The sequence below is a fragment of the Rhinoderma darwinii genome, chromosome 2 (assembly GCF_050947455.1).
Source record: "Rhinoderma darwinii isolate aRhiDar2 chromosome 2, aRhiDar2.hap1, whole genome shotgun sequence".
Classification (NCBI taxonomy): domain Eukaryota; kingdom Metazoa; phylum Chordata; class Amphibia; order Anura; family Rhinodermatidae; genus Rhinoderma; species Rhinoderma darwinii.
This window is the reverse complement of record NC_134688.1, coordinates 88,880,365-88,893,774: the sequence shown is the minus strand read 5'-3', so window position 1 is coordinate 88,893,774 and position 13,410 is coordinate 88,880,365. Positions and strand designations below refer to the sequence as shown.

Here is a 13,410-nt window from a genome sequence, read left to right as displayed (position 1 = left end):
AAATGGGGTCACTTGTGTGGGGCTTTCAACTGATTTGTCCCTTCGGGGGCTTTGCAGATGTGACATGGCTTCAGCAAACCATTCCCACTAAATGGCGCTCTTTCCCTTCTAAGCTCTGCCAGCCTCATTTTTTAAATTTGACGTGTGTTACTATATGTGGTAATAACTTGGGATTGCTTTTATCTATCCAAGCGATTCTGAGATTGTTTTCTCGTCACATATTGTACTTTAAGTTAGTGAAAAAATGTGGTCAATATATTCAATATTTTTGTGTGAAAACCACCAAAAATTTAGAGAAAATGTGCAAAAAATTAGCATTTTCTAAATTCAAATGTATCTGCTTGTAAGATAGATAGTTATACCACACAAAATATTTACTAGCTAACATTTCCCATATGTCTACTTTAGATTGGCATCGTTTTTTGAACATCCTTTTATTTTTCTAGGACGTTACAAGGCTTATAAGTTTAGCAGCAATTTCTCACATTTTCAAGAAAATTTCAAAAACCTATTTTTTTAGGGTTCAGTTCTGAAATGGCTTTGAGGGCCTTATATATAAGGAACACCCACAAATGACCCCATTTTAAAAACGGCACCTCTTAGTGTTCAAAACAGCATTTAGAAAGTTTCTTAAACCTTTATGCGTTTCGCAGGAATTAAAGCATCGTGGAAGGTAAATTTACACATTTCATTTTTTTTTTGTTGCAGAAATTCCATTTTAATCCGTTTTTCCTGTAATACTGAAGGTTTTTACCAGAGAAAGATAACTGAATATTTATTGCCCTGATTCTGACGTTTTTAGAAATATCCCACATGTGGCCCTAGTGCGCTACTGGACTGAAACAAAAGCCCCAGAAGCAGAGAAGCACCTAGAGGATTTTTGGGCCTTCCTTTTCTTAAATTATATTTCAGGCACCATGTCAGGTTAGAAGAGGTCTTGTGGTGCAAAAATAAAGGAAACACCCCAAAAAATACCCCATTTAGGAAACTACACCGCTTGAGGAATTCATCTAGGGGTGTAGTGAGCATTTTGACCCCACAGGTGTTTCATAGATTTCATTAGAATTGGGCAGTGAAAATGAAAAATTACATTATTATCCACTAAAATGTAGCTTTACCTCAGAATTTTTATTTTTTTCCAACAAATAAATGAGGAAAAGCACCCCAGCATTTGTAAAGCAACTTCTCCAGAGTACGGAAATACCCAACATGTGGTCATAAACTGCTGTTTGGGCAAGAAGCAGGACTCTGAAAGGAAGGCACGCCATTTAGCTTTTGGAGTGCTGGATTGATTTCTCTGCACCATGTCGCATTTGTAAAGGTGCCAGTGCAGTGGAAACCCCCCAAAAATGACTCAATTTGAGAAACTACACCCCTCAAGGAATTTTTCAAGTGGTATAGTGAGCATTTTGACCCCACAGGTGTTTCGTAAAAAAATAACATTTCGATTTTTTTTTCAAAGAAAATGTTGCTTTAGCCCCAAATTCATAATTTTCACAAGGGGTTAAAGGAGAAAAAGCACCCACAGTTTGTTACGCAATTTCTTCTGAATACGGTAATACCACATTTGTGGAGATAAACTGCTGTTTGAGCACGTGGCGGGGCTCAGAAGGTAAAGAGCACCATGCAAGATCTGAGGCCTACTACGATGGCATTTACTGCCCTGTGTCATGAAAACAGAGGCTCTGGGGTGTCAAAACATTAGAAACCCAGAAAAGTGACCCCATTTAGGAAACTAAACCCCTCAAAGAATTCATCTAGGGCTATAGTGAGAAAATTTAGATTGTGATGTAACACCTTTCAAGGTATTCATCTAGGGGTATAGTAAGAATTTTTAAATTGTGAAGTGACAACCCTCTAGGTATTCATCTAGGGGTATAAGAAATACTTTAATTTTAGTAACTAAGGAGGACAACCTGGAAAACCCGCAATGGAGGGAGAGGGAATGGCAGGTCCCACTACCAACCTACCCACCATTCCATAAAATCCAGCCCAAAAAATAAATCAAAGGCCTCAGCAAAAAAAGATTTGCTGAAACAACCAATCTCATCTGGATTTATTCCTCTCACCCAGATTTGCAACCTAGGTGAGAAGGACACTTCTTTGGGTTTAGTGAGAATTTTTAGTTTTGTTTTAGGTGTATTTTTACAAATTTTAAATGGGGCTGGTCAGTAACATTTTTTTATAATTGGTCATGGCCAATATGGGAGAACGAAAAGGTGAATGAAGAATAAATAAATAAAAAATCTAAGGCGGTATGATATATTTTGAAACATTGTTTCATGCACAAGCTGGGATTTGTGGGACATGTCTCGCAATGGTATGTGGTGTCCTTACGAATGCCTCGCTGGGCGCACACACAGCATTTTTTTGGGGCTTCTGTTTTTTTTCAGTTGGGGGGGCATTCTGTGGGGAAATGCTGATCGGGAATTATCCTGCTGACGGAAGAATCGGATGAACTGCCCTCCCCTTCCTGGTCAGCAAATATCAGGGACTTGATGACCTTTTCCTGAAATTGCAGGAACGTATCCCCACTGCTGGCGTATCTGTAGAGGACAAAGGCGTTGTATAAAGCCATCTGTGTAAGATGCACAGACAGCTTTTTATACCATACCTTGGTCTTGCACATGGCGCTGTATGGTTTTATAACCTGGTCAGACAGGTCAACGCCACCCATATATTTGTTGTACTCCTGTACGCAGAATGGTTTGGGAACTTGGGTGATAGATCCGCGTACAGGGACAAGGCTGCCTCTGCTGTCATGAGTGCTGGTCGGTATAAGGACGTCCCTTTTATCCCTATTGTGAGCGCAATTTAGCAACCCACTACACCTTGAGTTCCATCCAGCTCCAAATTAGAATCTCGGAGAAGCAAATACACACAGAGACACGTTACTCTATGGAAATACTTCTAGTTTATTCTTATCAGCAGCGGATATTTATAGACGGACAATAACAAATGAGTCATAAAGTTTAGGCATAGTCCCACAACTTAATTGGTTTTTAGAGGGGCCGATCCCTCGTGCAATCATGAATCATAGCGAGTAATTCCCCCACTATACTTCAGGAGGAGCAGATTTCGCTGCAGACATCTCTGCTTTCTCCTAATTTTAGGATCTGACCCAACAAAGTTTTGGGGAGGCCCTTCTGATTTTTGCGGATTGTTCCGCCAGCCAATGAGGATCTGGACGAGAGAACTTTGATATCCTTTTCCAAGTAAAGGATGGATAAGATCCCATACGATCTTTCCACTAATTCCTAGGAAGGGGAGGCATTCTGGGGGATCTATACGGGAGTCTTTCCCCCTCATAAACCCTAAAAGAGTAGGTGTAACCGGTGTCACTTTCACGGAGTCTGTAGAGATTTGTCGTACCAGGCTCTTTTATTGGGTAGATACTGTCTGAAGTGCAGTCTACCCTTGAAGCTCACTAATGATTCATCCACCGAAATATTTTGTTAGGGGGTATAAACTTGGGAAAAAAATTGGGAGTAGTGGGAAATTAATGGTCTTATTTTATACAGCCTATCAAAATGTGGGTCCTGTGGGGTTGGGCACTGACAATTATCATTATAATGCAGGAACTTTAGGATGGCTTTGAATCGCTTCCTTGTCATTACTGTGCGGTAAAGGGGGGTGTTATATAAAATATCAGGGGACCCATCTTCTCTAATACTGGGCTTTTTTATGAGACCAAAACTTAAAAATAAGCCCCAAAACTTCCACAATTCCACTTGGCTTGTGGGGGTCCAATTTTGGCTTCTCCCATAAAAAGTCAGGGTTCTGGGCGATAAACTCTTCCGCATAGATGTTTGTCTGCTGGACCACTAAATCTAAAAGGGTGTCAGGGAAAAAAAAAACGTTAAAATAATCAATGGGGCTGAAACCTGTAGTTTCAATTTTAATGCCTGAGCGGGCTGTAAATTCAGGCACCTGGGGGGTATAATTGTCCGCAGCTTCCCAGGTCAGCTCAGGCAGAGCAGGACCTACGGCTCTTCTGCGCCGACGGGGGGGGGGGACGGGGACGGGTGCAGACTCAGTCACTGGGTGCAGAGGAAGATGGTAGCACGAACTGCTCTTCACCTTCACTCGCACTGTCCGTATCAGAACACATCATTTGATACGCTTCCTCGGCTGTGAAGACTCTTTTGGCCATATTAAATAATTGCTACCTATCTAACGAACAAAAAATAAACTGTGCTACTCAACTGTGGAATGAGAACAGACCAGCAACCCTGCTGTATTCAATTAGTAAGGGTACCCTACCTAACAGGGGAAAAACTAAATGAGACGTGGCATTGCTACCTAACAGGGATCTCGGGCAGTGGGCAATCTAGGGACACAGCAGGGTGATGGCGACCGGGTAGGTGATAGATGGACACAGATCACAGCACGACAGAAGGACACTGTGGGGGACTGAAATTATATAATTAGATATTTTTCTTAACCAGTGGGCACCAAAGGGGGTGATCACTGGTTAGTGGGCACAAACTGGGCAGATCGCTGGTTTTTTTTTGTTTTTTTTTTAACAATCTTCACTGTATTTTCACTTGCTTCCGACTCTGACAAGCTCTCTGACAGGAATGAGCTTGTCAGAGATGGAGATTCTGGCAAAACACTGCTCCTGCACTGTGATTGGCCTGTCAGTACTGACTAGCACAGCTCTTGCCGGCACGGGACCACTCTGATTTGGTCCTGTGCCGCTAGTCCTGCTCGGCAACTGTCTATGACAGTTGCGATCAGGACGCTGTCGCCATGTCTGTTGACATGGTGACAGTTTGAAGCTTGGGCGTAACTGTACACCCGAGTGCGGGAAATCACTTTGATTCCGGATGTACAGTTATGCCCAATCGCGGGAAGTGGTTAATCGGGAGAAATTGCTTTACAAATGTGGTGTTTTTTCTCCTTTAGTCCTTGGGAAAAAATTAGCTAGACCTACATTTTCTTTGAAAGAATGTAGATTTTAATTTTCACGGCCTACTTCCAATAATTTCTGCAATAAACCTGTGGGGTCAAAATACTCACTATACCCCTAGATTTCCTTGAGGGGGGGGGGTCTAGTTTCCCAAATGGGGTCACTTTTGGGGGATTTCCACTGTTTTGGCACCGCAAGAGCCCTTCAAACCTGACATGGTGTCTAAAATATATTCTAATAAAAAGGAGACCCCAAAATCCTCTAGGTGCTCCTTTGTTTCTGAGGCCGGTGCTTGTCCATTACCACACTAGGGCCACATGTGGGATATTTCTAAAAACTGGAGAAACTGGGCAATAAGTATTGAGTTGCATTTTTCTGTTAAAACCTTCTGTGTTAGGCCCCATGCACACGAACGTAAAAATGCCCGTAATTACGGGCCCATAGACTTCTATTGGCCACGGGTACCTCCCCGTATGCTTAGAAGTCTATGGGGCTCCCGTAATTACGGGTGACTACGTGTATGCACCCGTAATTACGGGAGCGTTGCTAGGCAAAATCAGTAAATAGTCACTGTCCAGGGTGCTGAAAGAGTTAACTGATCGGCAGTAACTTTCAGTACCAGGGACAGTGACTACCGATCACAATATAGATCAACGTGTAAAAAAAGTTCATACTTACCCAGAACTCCCTGCTTCTTCCTCCAGTCAGGCCTTCTGGGATGACGTTTCAGCCCATGTGACCGCTGCAGCCAATCACTGGCTGCAGCGGTCACATGGACTGCCGCGTCATCCAGGGAGGTCGGGCTGGATGTCGAACGAGGGACGCGTCACCAAGACAACGGCCGGGTAAGTATGAATTTCTTTTAGGGCTGCCCCTTCTCTCTATTCTGCACTGATGGAGAGAAGGGGCTGCCGATTAGTGTAGTGTAATTTTTGCATTGAAAACGTGCCTGTAAATACTGGTGCAATAAGGGTCGAATACGTGTGACCAAGGACCCGTATTTACGCCAGTATTTACGGAAGGAAAAAAATACGGTCGTGTGCATGAGGCCTTACAATAAAAATGAATTTCTGCAAAAAAAAAAAGGAAATTTGTAAATTTCTCCTACTTTGCTTTAATTCCTGTGAAATGTCTAAAGGGTTAAGCTTTCTAAATTCTGTTTTGAATACTTTGAGGGATGAAGTTTTTAAAATGGGGTGACTTATTCTTCTAATATATAAAGCCTTCAAAGCCGCTTCACAACTGAACTGGCCCCTGTAAAAATAGCCTTTTGACATTTTCTTGAAAATGTGAGATATATAAATTGCTGCTAAAGTTCAAAGCCTTATAACGTCATAGAAAAATAAAAGGATGTTCAAAAAATGATGACAATCTAAAGTAGACACATGGGGGATGTTAATTAGCAACAATTTTGTGTGGAATAACTGCCTGTCTTACAAGCAGATACATTTAAATTTACAAAAATGCTAATTTTTGACATTTTTCACAAAATTTAGGTGTTTTTCACAATTAAATATAATGTATCGAGCAAATTTTGCCAGTAACATAAAGTCCAATGTGTCACGAGAAAACAGTCTCAGAATCGCTTGGATAGGTGAAAGCATTCCGGAGTTATTACCACATAAAGTGAAACATGTCAGATTTGAAAAAGGGGTTAAAAGGTTCTCCGGGACTTTTATTTGTTGGCCTATCCTTAAGATAGGTCATCAATATCAGGTCAAAGGGGGTCCGACTTTTACCCCCCCAACGGATCCGCTGACTGAAGGGTAATGAGAGCCGCAGCCAACAAGTCGCATTGAAAACCTCTAAGTGTAACTATGAATGAGGCGACCCCAAATAGGCCTTCTGCCTCTTACTTTTAAAAGGAACCGTCCACCCAACTGTGACAATGACATTGAAGGCTACTCAAAGAAATAGCCTATAAGCTTTTTACTGAGCTACTTCAGAATTGTGTTACCGATTCTCTATTTTGTGATAATTTGCTTGTTTTGTCTTTGTTCTGCAGTACCGGTACTCTGATGGATCCTAAAAATAGTCTTGGTTCTAATCTACGTGCCCCTAAATCTCTGCCCTATGTCCTGCCGTGGAAAATAAGTGAGTAACTGTTTGTGAAAATACCAGAAATTAGGTGGAGCAGGAGATCTAGACCATGGTTTTGTTGTGGTTGTTTTTTTTTGTTTTTGCAATTATCGTATGGCTATAACTTTTAGTGCCTAAATGATCTATATAACCTTTTTTAAATGTTTTGTTTTAAACATATATTATGTAACTCCTTAACCCACTGTGCTGTAAATGTATGTTACAGGCAGGAGTGGTTTAGCACACTTGTGTTAAACATTTACGGCACAACGATGGTGCGGCAGCACTCGTGCCCTGTCGTCACCCGCTGGACTGACCGCTGCTCTTCTGCAGCGATAGCCAAGATCCCGAGTATTGAACCTCTTAATACAATATGTGCCTACCTGGTTTTGGGTTTTTTTTTTACTGACCATTTAATATAGAGGCATTCTACTGCATTATTTAAAACTAAAAATTCTCAGTGAAAGTGGGACGCCTTGTAAAATAGTTAGCTCTTTTGACATGTCTGTTTTAGTAAAAACGTGCATTTTTCTAGAAAATAAGATATCAAGGGCAAATTTTCTCATAACTGCATTGTGCCCTTTCCTTTCTTTGTTAATTCCTCCTGGAAATGTATGTATTTTTTTTTTTTATACAGGACATTACAATTACCCTTGTCAATGGGGACTGTCCCTATAACATGGGTGAGGCACCATCGACGCTGCTAAAACCTGCAACTTCATGCTGTTTGGAACAGTTTTTAAATTGCCTGTTATTGGTTGCGTGGTGTCGCGGGTAGAACTTCTGTTTATCCGCCACAATTCTTCAGCATTAACCCCTAGGTGCACCACAACGCAACTGTACATCCTGGTGGCCAATGTCTTAGCGCATCAGGACGTACAGTTACTGCACGGTTCCTGGTGCACACGGTCGGCGACCGTGTGAATCGGGAGGTCAGCTGTCCTCGACAGCTGACACTCCACTGTTGCCAATAAGCGGCTCATTGTTTCTAATTTCAACAAATAATCCCTTAAATGCGGCGATCGCTGCATTTAGGGGGTTTGTAGCACATGGGAAGCCCCCATGCAATCGTGGGGGTTGCTGTTGTGATAACGGCCTCCGGGTCTGCCATGTATGGAAGCCTATGGTTGGTCCTCACAGGCTTACGGTCACAGTGACTGACCTCACACTGACAGTTGGAATACATTACACGGTTACAGCGATTGGTGCTGCAGGTGTAAAAAAAGAAATAAATATTTTATTATAGAAAAAAAATTAAAACGTTAAAGTACACATATTTTGCATCACTGAGTTTGTAATGACCCAAACTATGAAACTGTTATTTTTCCCGCACGGTAAACACTACGAAAAACAATGCCATAATCACATTATTTTTTTTTGTCACCCCCCCCCCCTCAAGATATAGAATAAAAAGTGCTCAAAGTCCCATGTACCCCAAAATAGTACCAATAAATAACTAAAATAAATAAACCCGACCCGCAAAAAAAACAAGCCCTTACACAGCTTTTTTGACTTGCCCTAACAGTAAATATGTTCAGACAGTCCTGGGGTCCTTCAATGGACCCTGGGCTGTCTGGCCATACAAGTTTTGGGCGTCACAGGGATTTTCTGGGACTCTATCAAAGGGTAGTCCCCCCTCCTCTGAACGCCGCGGTCAGCTTTGATCGTGGCATTGAAGGGGTTCACAGCGGAGAGAAGAGGTTTTTCTTCTCTCCGCCGTTAGAGCGGGGCCGTGGCTGTGTATTACAGCCGTTGCCCCGCTCCCGATTGCGCGCGGACACTGGCTGTCGCACAGGACGAGAATACTTGTCCTATTGCGCGAAGTACCCGTCCTGTGTCGGCAACCCGTTAAAGCCCCTCATCTGCATGTGTCTCTTCCATTCTTACAATTCTCATGCTTTGCAAACTGGACCAGGAAGGCCCATTCCACAAAGTGTGATTTTTTTAATATATAGTTCAGATGTATGGAAGCAATACTTTAACTTCTCAAACATGTATTGCAATGACTTATGCATTATAAGATTCTCCCACTAGATGGCAGCGTAGAAATACCACTTTGTAGACAGTGTATCAGTGCCTTGTCTATATGCCTTTGTATAGTTTCCTCCTGCACGGAAAAGATGTGGATTAGCCCCATGGCATGACAATGGTGCCAACCCTCGTGCAGATCCACTGCAGAAATGCTGCGGATCATGTAGGAATTTTTGTCTGATTTGCAATATGACAGTCCGACACGTGTGACGCGTAATTTTAGACCTTCAGGACACCGTTTTTTTTCTCCATCCCTGCGTTCTGAGATCCATAACCTTCCAATTTCTCTGTCAATGTAGTTGTATGAGGCCTTCTTTTTGTTTTTTTGTGGAAAAATTCTTTAACGGCACTGTTGGGGTTTCATACCTCATAAGGCTAGAGGTAGATGGTGACATATGGTCATATGAGGTGCATTAAAATGGTGTCATTTCCACAACCCGAATGTTCCTATATGGAAACCAAGGGCGTGGGGAGACGGGAAAAAAAATATTCTGTTGAATTGTTCGCAGTGATTTCAAGAGACTGTTGCAAAAAAAAAACAAAAAACTGACCGTGCCGAACCTTTTACGTTGATTGTTACAGTCTCCAATTACCTTTTTTTTTTGCGTAGGAAAACATTGAGGCTTTGGTAATTCTATGATTTTAGTCTCAGAATCAGGAATATTTGTCACTGCATGGTGATTGTGTCTATCGGCACGATCGAGCTATATCGATCTAATGTCCTGTCAGTTCTCATCTTGTTTGAGCAGCAATGTAAACAAAAGCTATATTTTCAGAAACCGTCCAGTGTTTGACTTTTGTACCAACTAACCTAGCATTCTGCTCCTTTTTACAGATAACAAGTCTTGATTCACTATTGTGTAAGTATATATTTTTGTCATGGTCTGCACAGTTGGTATCTTAAATGGGTTATCCCATGACTCCATTTCTGTTGATAACCTTTCCCATCCACCGCAAGTATGAGATGTAAATGTTTTAACCAGGTCTCTGGGTAAAACTACCTTTTTATTGAAGGTTCCTCAATATATGGTCAGTACCGCGGCCTTCGTAAGGCGTGTGGGCAGGCTGCATCGTTGACTGAGCGCTTCTGCCCCTTCGTTTTAGCGATCGGTGGGGGTCTCCGCACTGGTCCCCACCAATCTTAAGCTTCTGACATGTCACTATGATGTCAAAAAGTTTATAAAACTGCAGTTACTCTAAGCTAGTACTAACAACTATTTGCAAATGTACTCATTTATAAGGTCTAACATGTAAAATTATAGTTTTTATTTTTATTACATATGCTCCTCAACTTTGAAATTGCAACACCAAGAAGGAAAAGTTTCGGAAATCGGATCGGTAGACATGTTAATGATATGCAAATGATAAAATGAAAACAAAATATTCCAAACATCTTGATTTATTTAGTATCGGGCATGAGCGCCATACGCAGAAATACATGAACTTACACGCTTTCGTATGCTATCATTGAGGTTATTAATGGTAGTCTGAGGAATGTTATGCCACGCTGAATGCACTTGGGCAGGCAAATCATCAAGATTAACTGCTCTATTAAGTCCAGAGAGGCTGCAGGCCATGGTAGCACTTTTAGGCCACGCAGCCTGGGTAACATCCTGGTGAAAAGTCAACAGACATCGCCTCCAACCGTGCCAGGGCGTTTATCCGAATCTGCAGCGGCTGTAGGCCATGTCTGCCCAGTCTTCCATGGCTCCGATGAGGAGCCTGTGGGAGGAAGTTGTCACAGCGTGATGTCGCGAGATCACGCTGTGCAGTGAAAGAAGCTGGGCTGAACTGAAGAGAAGTGTATGACGCTGATTGGTCAGTGTCATACACTTCTCTTTACAACGCCCACTTGGTCAAAAGTAAAAAAACGCCCAGTTGGTCATTAAGATCTAATTAGCATAAATTTAAAATTGTTCATACCTTGCTCAAAAATGATTGTTTTTCAAAATAAAAAGCACTTATCTATAGTACAGCGCCAATCAGATTAGGTCGGAGGGCACTTATAAACTGGTGACGGAGCCTTTAATCTGGCCTTTATGCCCCCTCCACATGTCACAGATTGGAGCTCAGTGCTTGAAAATGTGATCATTTACAGATCTTAGCGACACCTGTTACTTCCTCGATTTGCGTAGCCTTTCGGCTTGTCCTTGGTGTTGCAATTTCAATGTTGAGGTGTGTGTGTGTGTGTGTGTGTGTGTGTGTGTGTGTGTGTGTGTGTGTGTGTGTGTGTGTGTTTCTGCCTGCCTGTCCCTGTCTGTCTGTCCAAAGAAAAAGAAAGCACAGCGTCAGTGGTTGGGTGCAAATCAATCCTCCCAGACTTGGGCTATGAATCAAAAAGATTCCAATAGCAAAAAAAAAACAGAGGCAGCACTCCAGTGTTGTGAAGAAAAAGTGGTGTGTTTTAACCCCTTAACGACCGCCAATATGCCGTTTCACGGCGCTCTGACGTAAGCCTGGCACGGGTGTCCTGTGCCGGCTAAAGCGGGTGTCGGGCGGTCTAAAGACACCCGGACACCTGCACTAACGGGTGGGATAGATTTCAGCATCGATCTCACCCGTTCGATGCGGCGCTCAATAGCAAGCACCGCATCCAAGTGGTTTTGGAGCGAGGGTGCTCCCTCTCTCACCCCATCGGCACCCTGCAATTGCAATCGCAGGGTGCCAGTGACTTTTATGGCAGCCGGGGGCCAAACAAAGGCCCCCAGGTCTGCCGGTAGTGGATGCCTGCTATGACCTAGCAGGTGCCTGACCGTTTTACACTGACCGGCAATAATACGCTGCAATACAGAAGTATTGCAGTGTATTATAAAAGCGATCAGAAGATCGCGTAGTGAAGTCCCCTAGTGGGGCTAAAAATAAAGTTATCAAAAAGTTAATAATTAAATAAAAATCCCAAATCCAAAAATTTAAAAACCCACTTTTTCCCTTATAAAATACTTTAATATGGAAAAACATTTTTTTTTTAAAAAAAAACATTCCACATATTTGGTATCACCGCGTCCATAACGACCCCACCTATAAAGCGATTACGTTATTTAACCCGCACGGTGAACACCATAAAAAACAATGCCAGAATTGCTGTTTTCTGTTCATCCTGCCTTCAAATTTTTTTTATAAAAAGTGATCAAAAAGTCGCATGTACTCCAAAATGGTACCAATAAAAACTAGAAGTTGTCCCGCAAAAAACAAGCCTTCATTCAGCTGCATCGGCGTAAAAATAAAACCATTATGGCTCTTAAAACATGGCGACACAAAAACAAATAAAAGTGGTAAAACACAAAATCTATATCGATTTGGTATCGCCACAATCGTAATGAGCCGCTGAATAAAGTTGTTATTTATACCACACAGTAAATGGCGTAAATCTAAGACGCAAGAAAATGTGGTGAAATTTATGGGGGTTTTTTTCCATCCCCCCTCAAAAGTTAATAAAAGTTAATCAATAAATTATATGTACCCCAAAATGGTGGTTCGGAAAAAATACAACTTGTCCCACAAAAAAACAAAAGTTATAGCTCTTGGAATGCGACGATGGAAAAACGCAAAAAATAGGCTGGTCATTAAGGGGTTAATTCACCCCAGTAGCAACTTTTCAATTCGTCTCAGTGGGATCTTTGTGCTGCTGGACTGAATTAAACACCCCACTTTGTTTTCGTCACAGTATTGGAGTGCCGCTTTTTTGTATGTATATATTTATTAGTGCATATATGTGAGGAAGTTTTAAGATGCAGTGTTAATTGTAGTTTAATTTTTGTTTTTTCTCAGACCCGTGGACCTGAGGTGGCGGCTGATCTTCCTGTAGCCCTTTTTAGTTTAACGTTCAAATTTGTTCTTTTAAATCAGTTGCGGTTTATGTGTTTGGAGGAGAATCCAAATCATTTTTCAGGGCCACACTGCATAATTGGAGCTTAACACGACTGATGGACTTACCACAAAAGCAACCTTAGGGCCTGTTCACATCAGCATTGGCTTTCCGTTCCAGGTTTCCGTCGGGTGAACCCCGCAACGGAAAGTCAAACTGAAACCACAGCTTCCGTTTCCGTCACTATTGGTATCAATAGTGATGGAAACGGAAGCTGTGGTTTCACTTTGACTTTCCGTTGCGGGGTTCATCCGACGGAAACCTCAGACGAAACCCCGGAATGGAAAGCCAACGGTGATGTGAACAAGCCCTTAGTCACATGTACTTCAGATAAAATATTTTTCAGATTTTGAAAACGGAGTTGTATGCAACTGTAATGTGATTATTTCGTTTAGAATTGAGCAGGGTACATGCATGTTGTTGTTCTGTAAGCTAATGTTACATATAATTCATGGTCATGACATGCAAGCAAAATAAGCGATCCTATAGCAATTTGTGTTGGGATGTACCATTTTCTGTTAAA

The 13,410-nt window shown here is 42.1% G+C and overlaps 1 protein-coding gene across 4 annotated transcripts in view; it reads left to right on the top strand.

Moving 5' to 3' along the window:
* LOC142742299 (gametocyte-specific factor 1-like) overlaps nucleotides 1–13,040 on the top strand; it is a 49,349-nt gene extending 36,309 nt beyond the window's left edge. For 3 of the 4 annotated variants that reach the window (XM_075851885.1, XM_075851886.1, XM_075851887.1), the window contains exons 8-11: nucleotides 6,918–7,006; nucleotides 7,629–7,674; nucleotides 9,858–9,882; nucleotides 12,791–13,040. In XM_075851885.1, coding sequence (XP_075708000.1) covers nucleotides 6,918–7,006; nucleotides 7,629–7,669 — 130 coding nt within the window. In that variant the 3' untranslated portion in view covers nucleotides 7,670–7,674; nucleotides 9,858–9,882; nucleotides 12,791–13,040. The remainder of the gene's footprint in view (nucleotides 1–6,917; nucleotides 7,007–7,628; nucleotides 7,675–9,857; nucleotides 9,883–12,790) is intronic. The other variant, XM_075851888.1, reaches the window with a different exon arrangement.
* The last annotated feature ends 370 nt before the right edge of the window (nucleotides 13,041–13,410 follow it).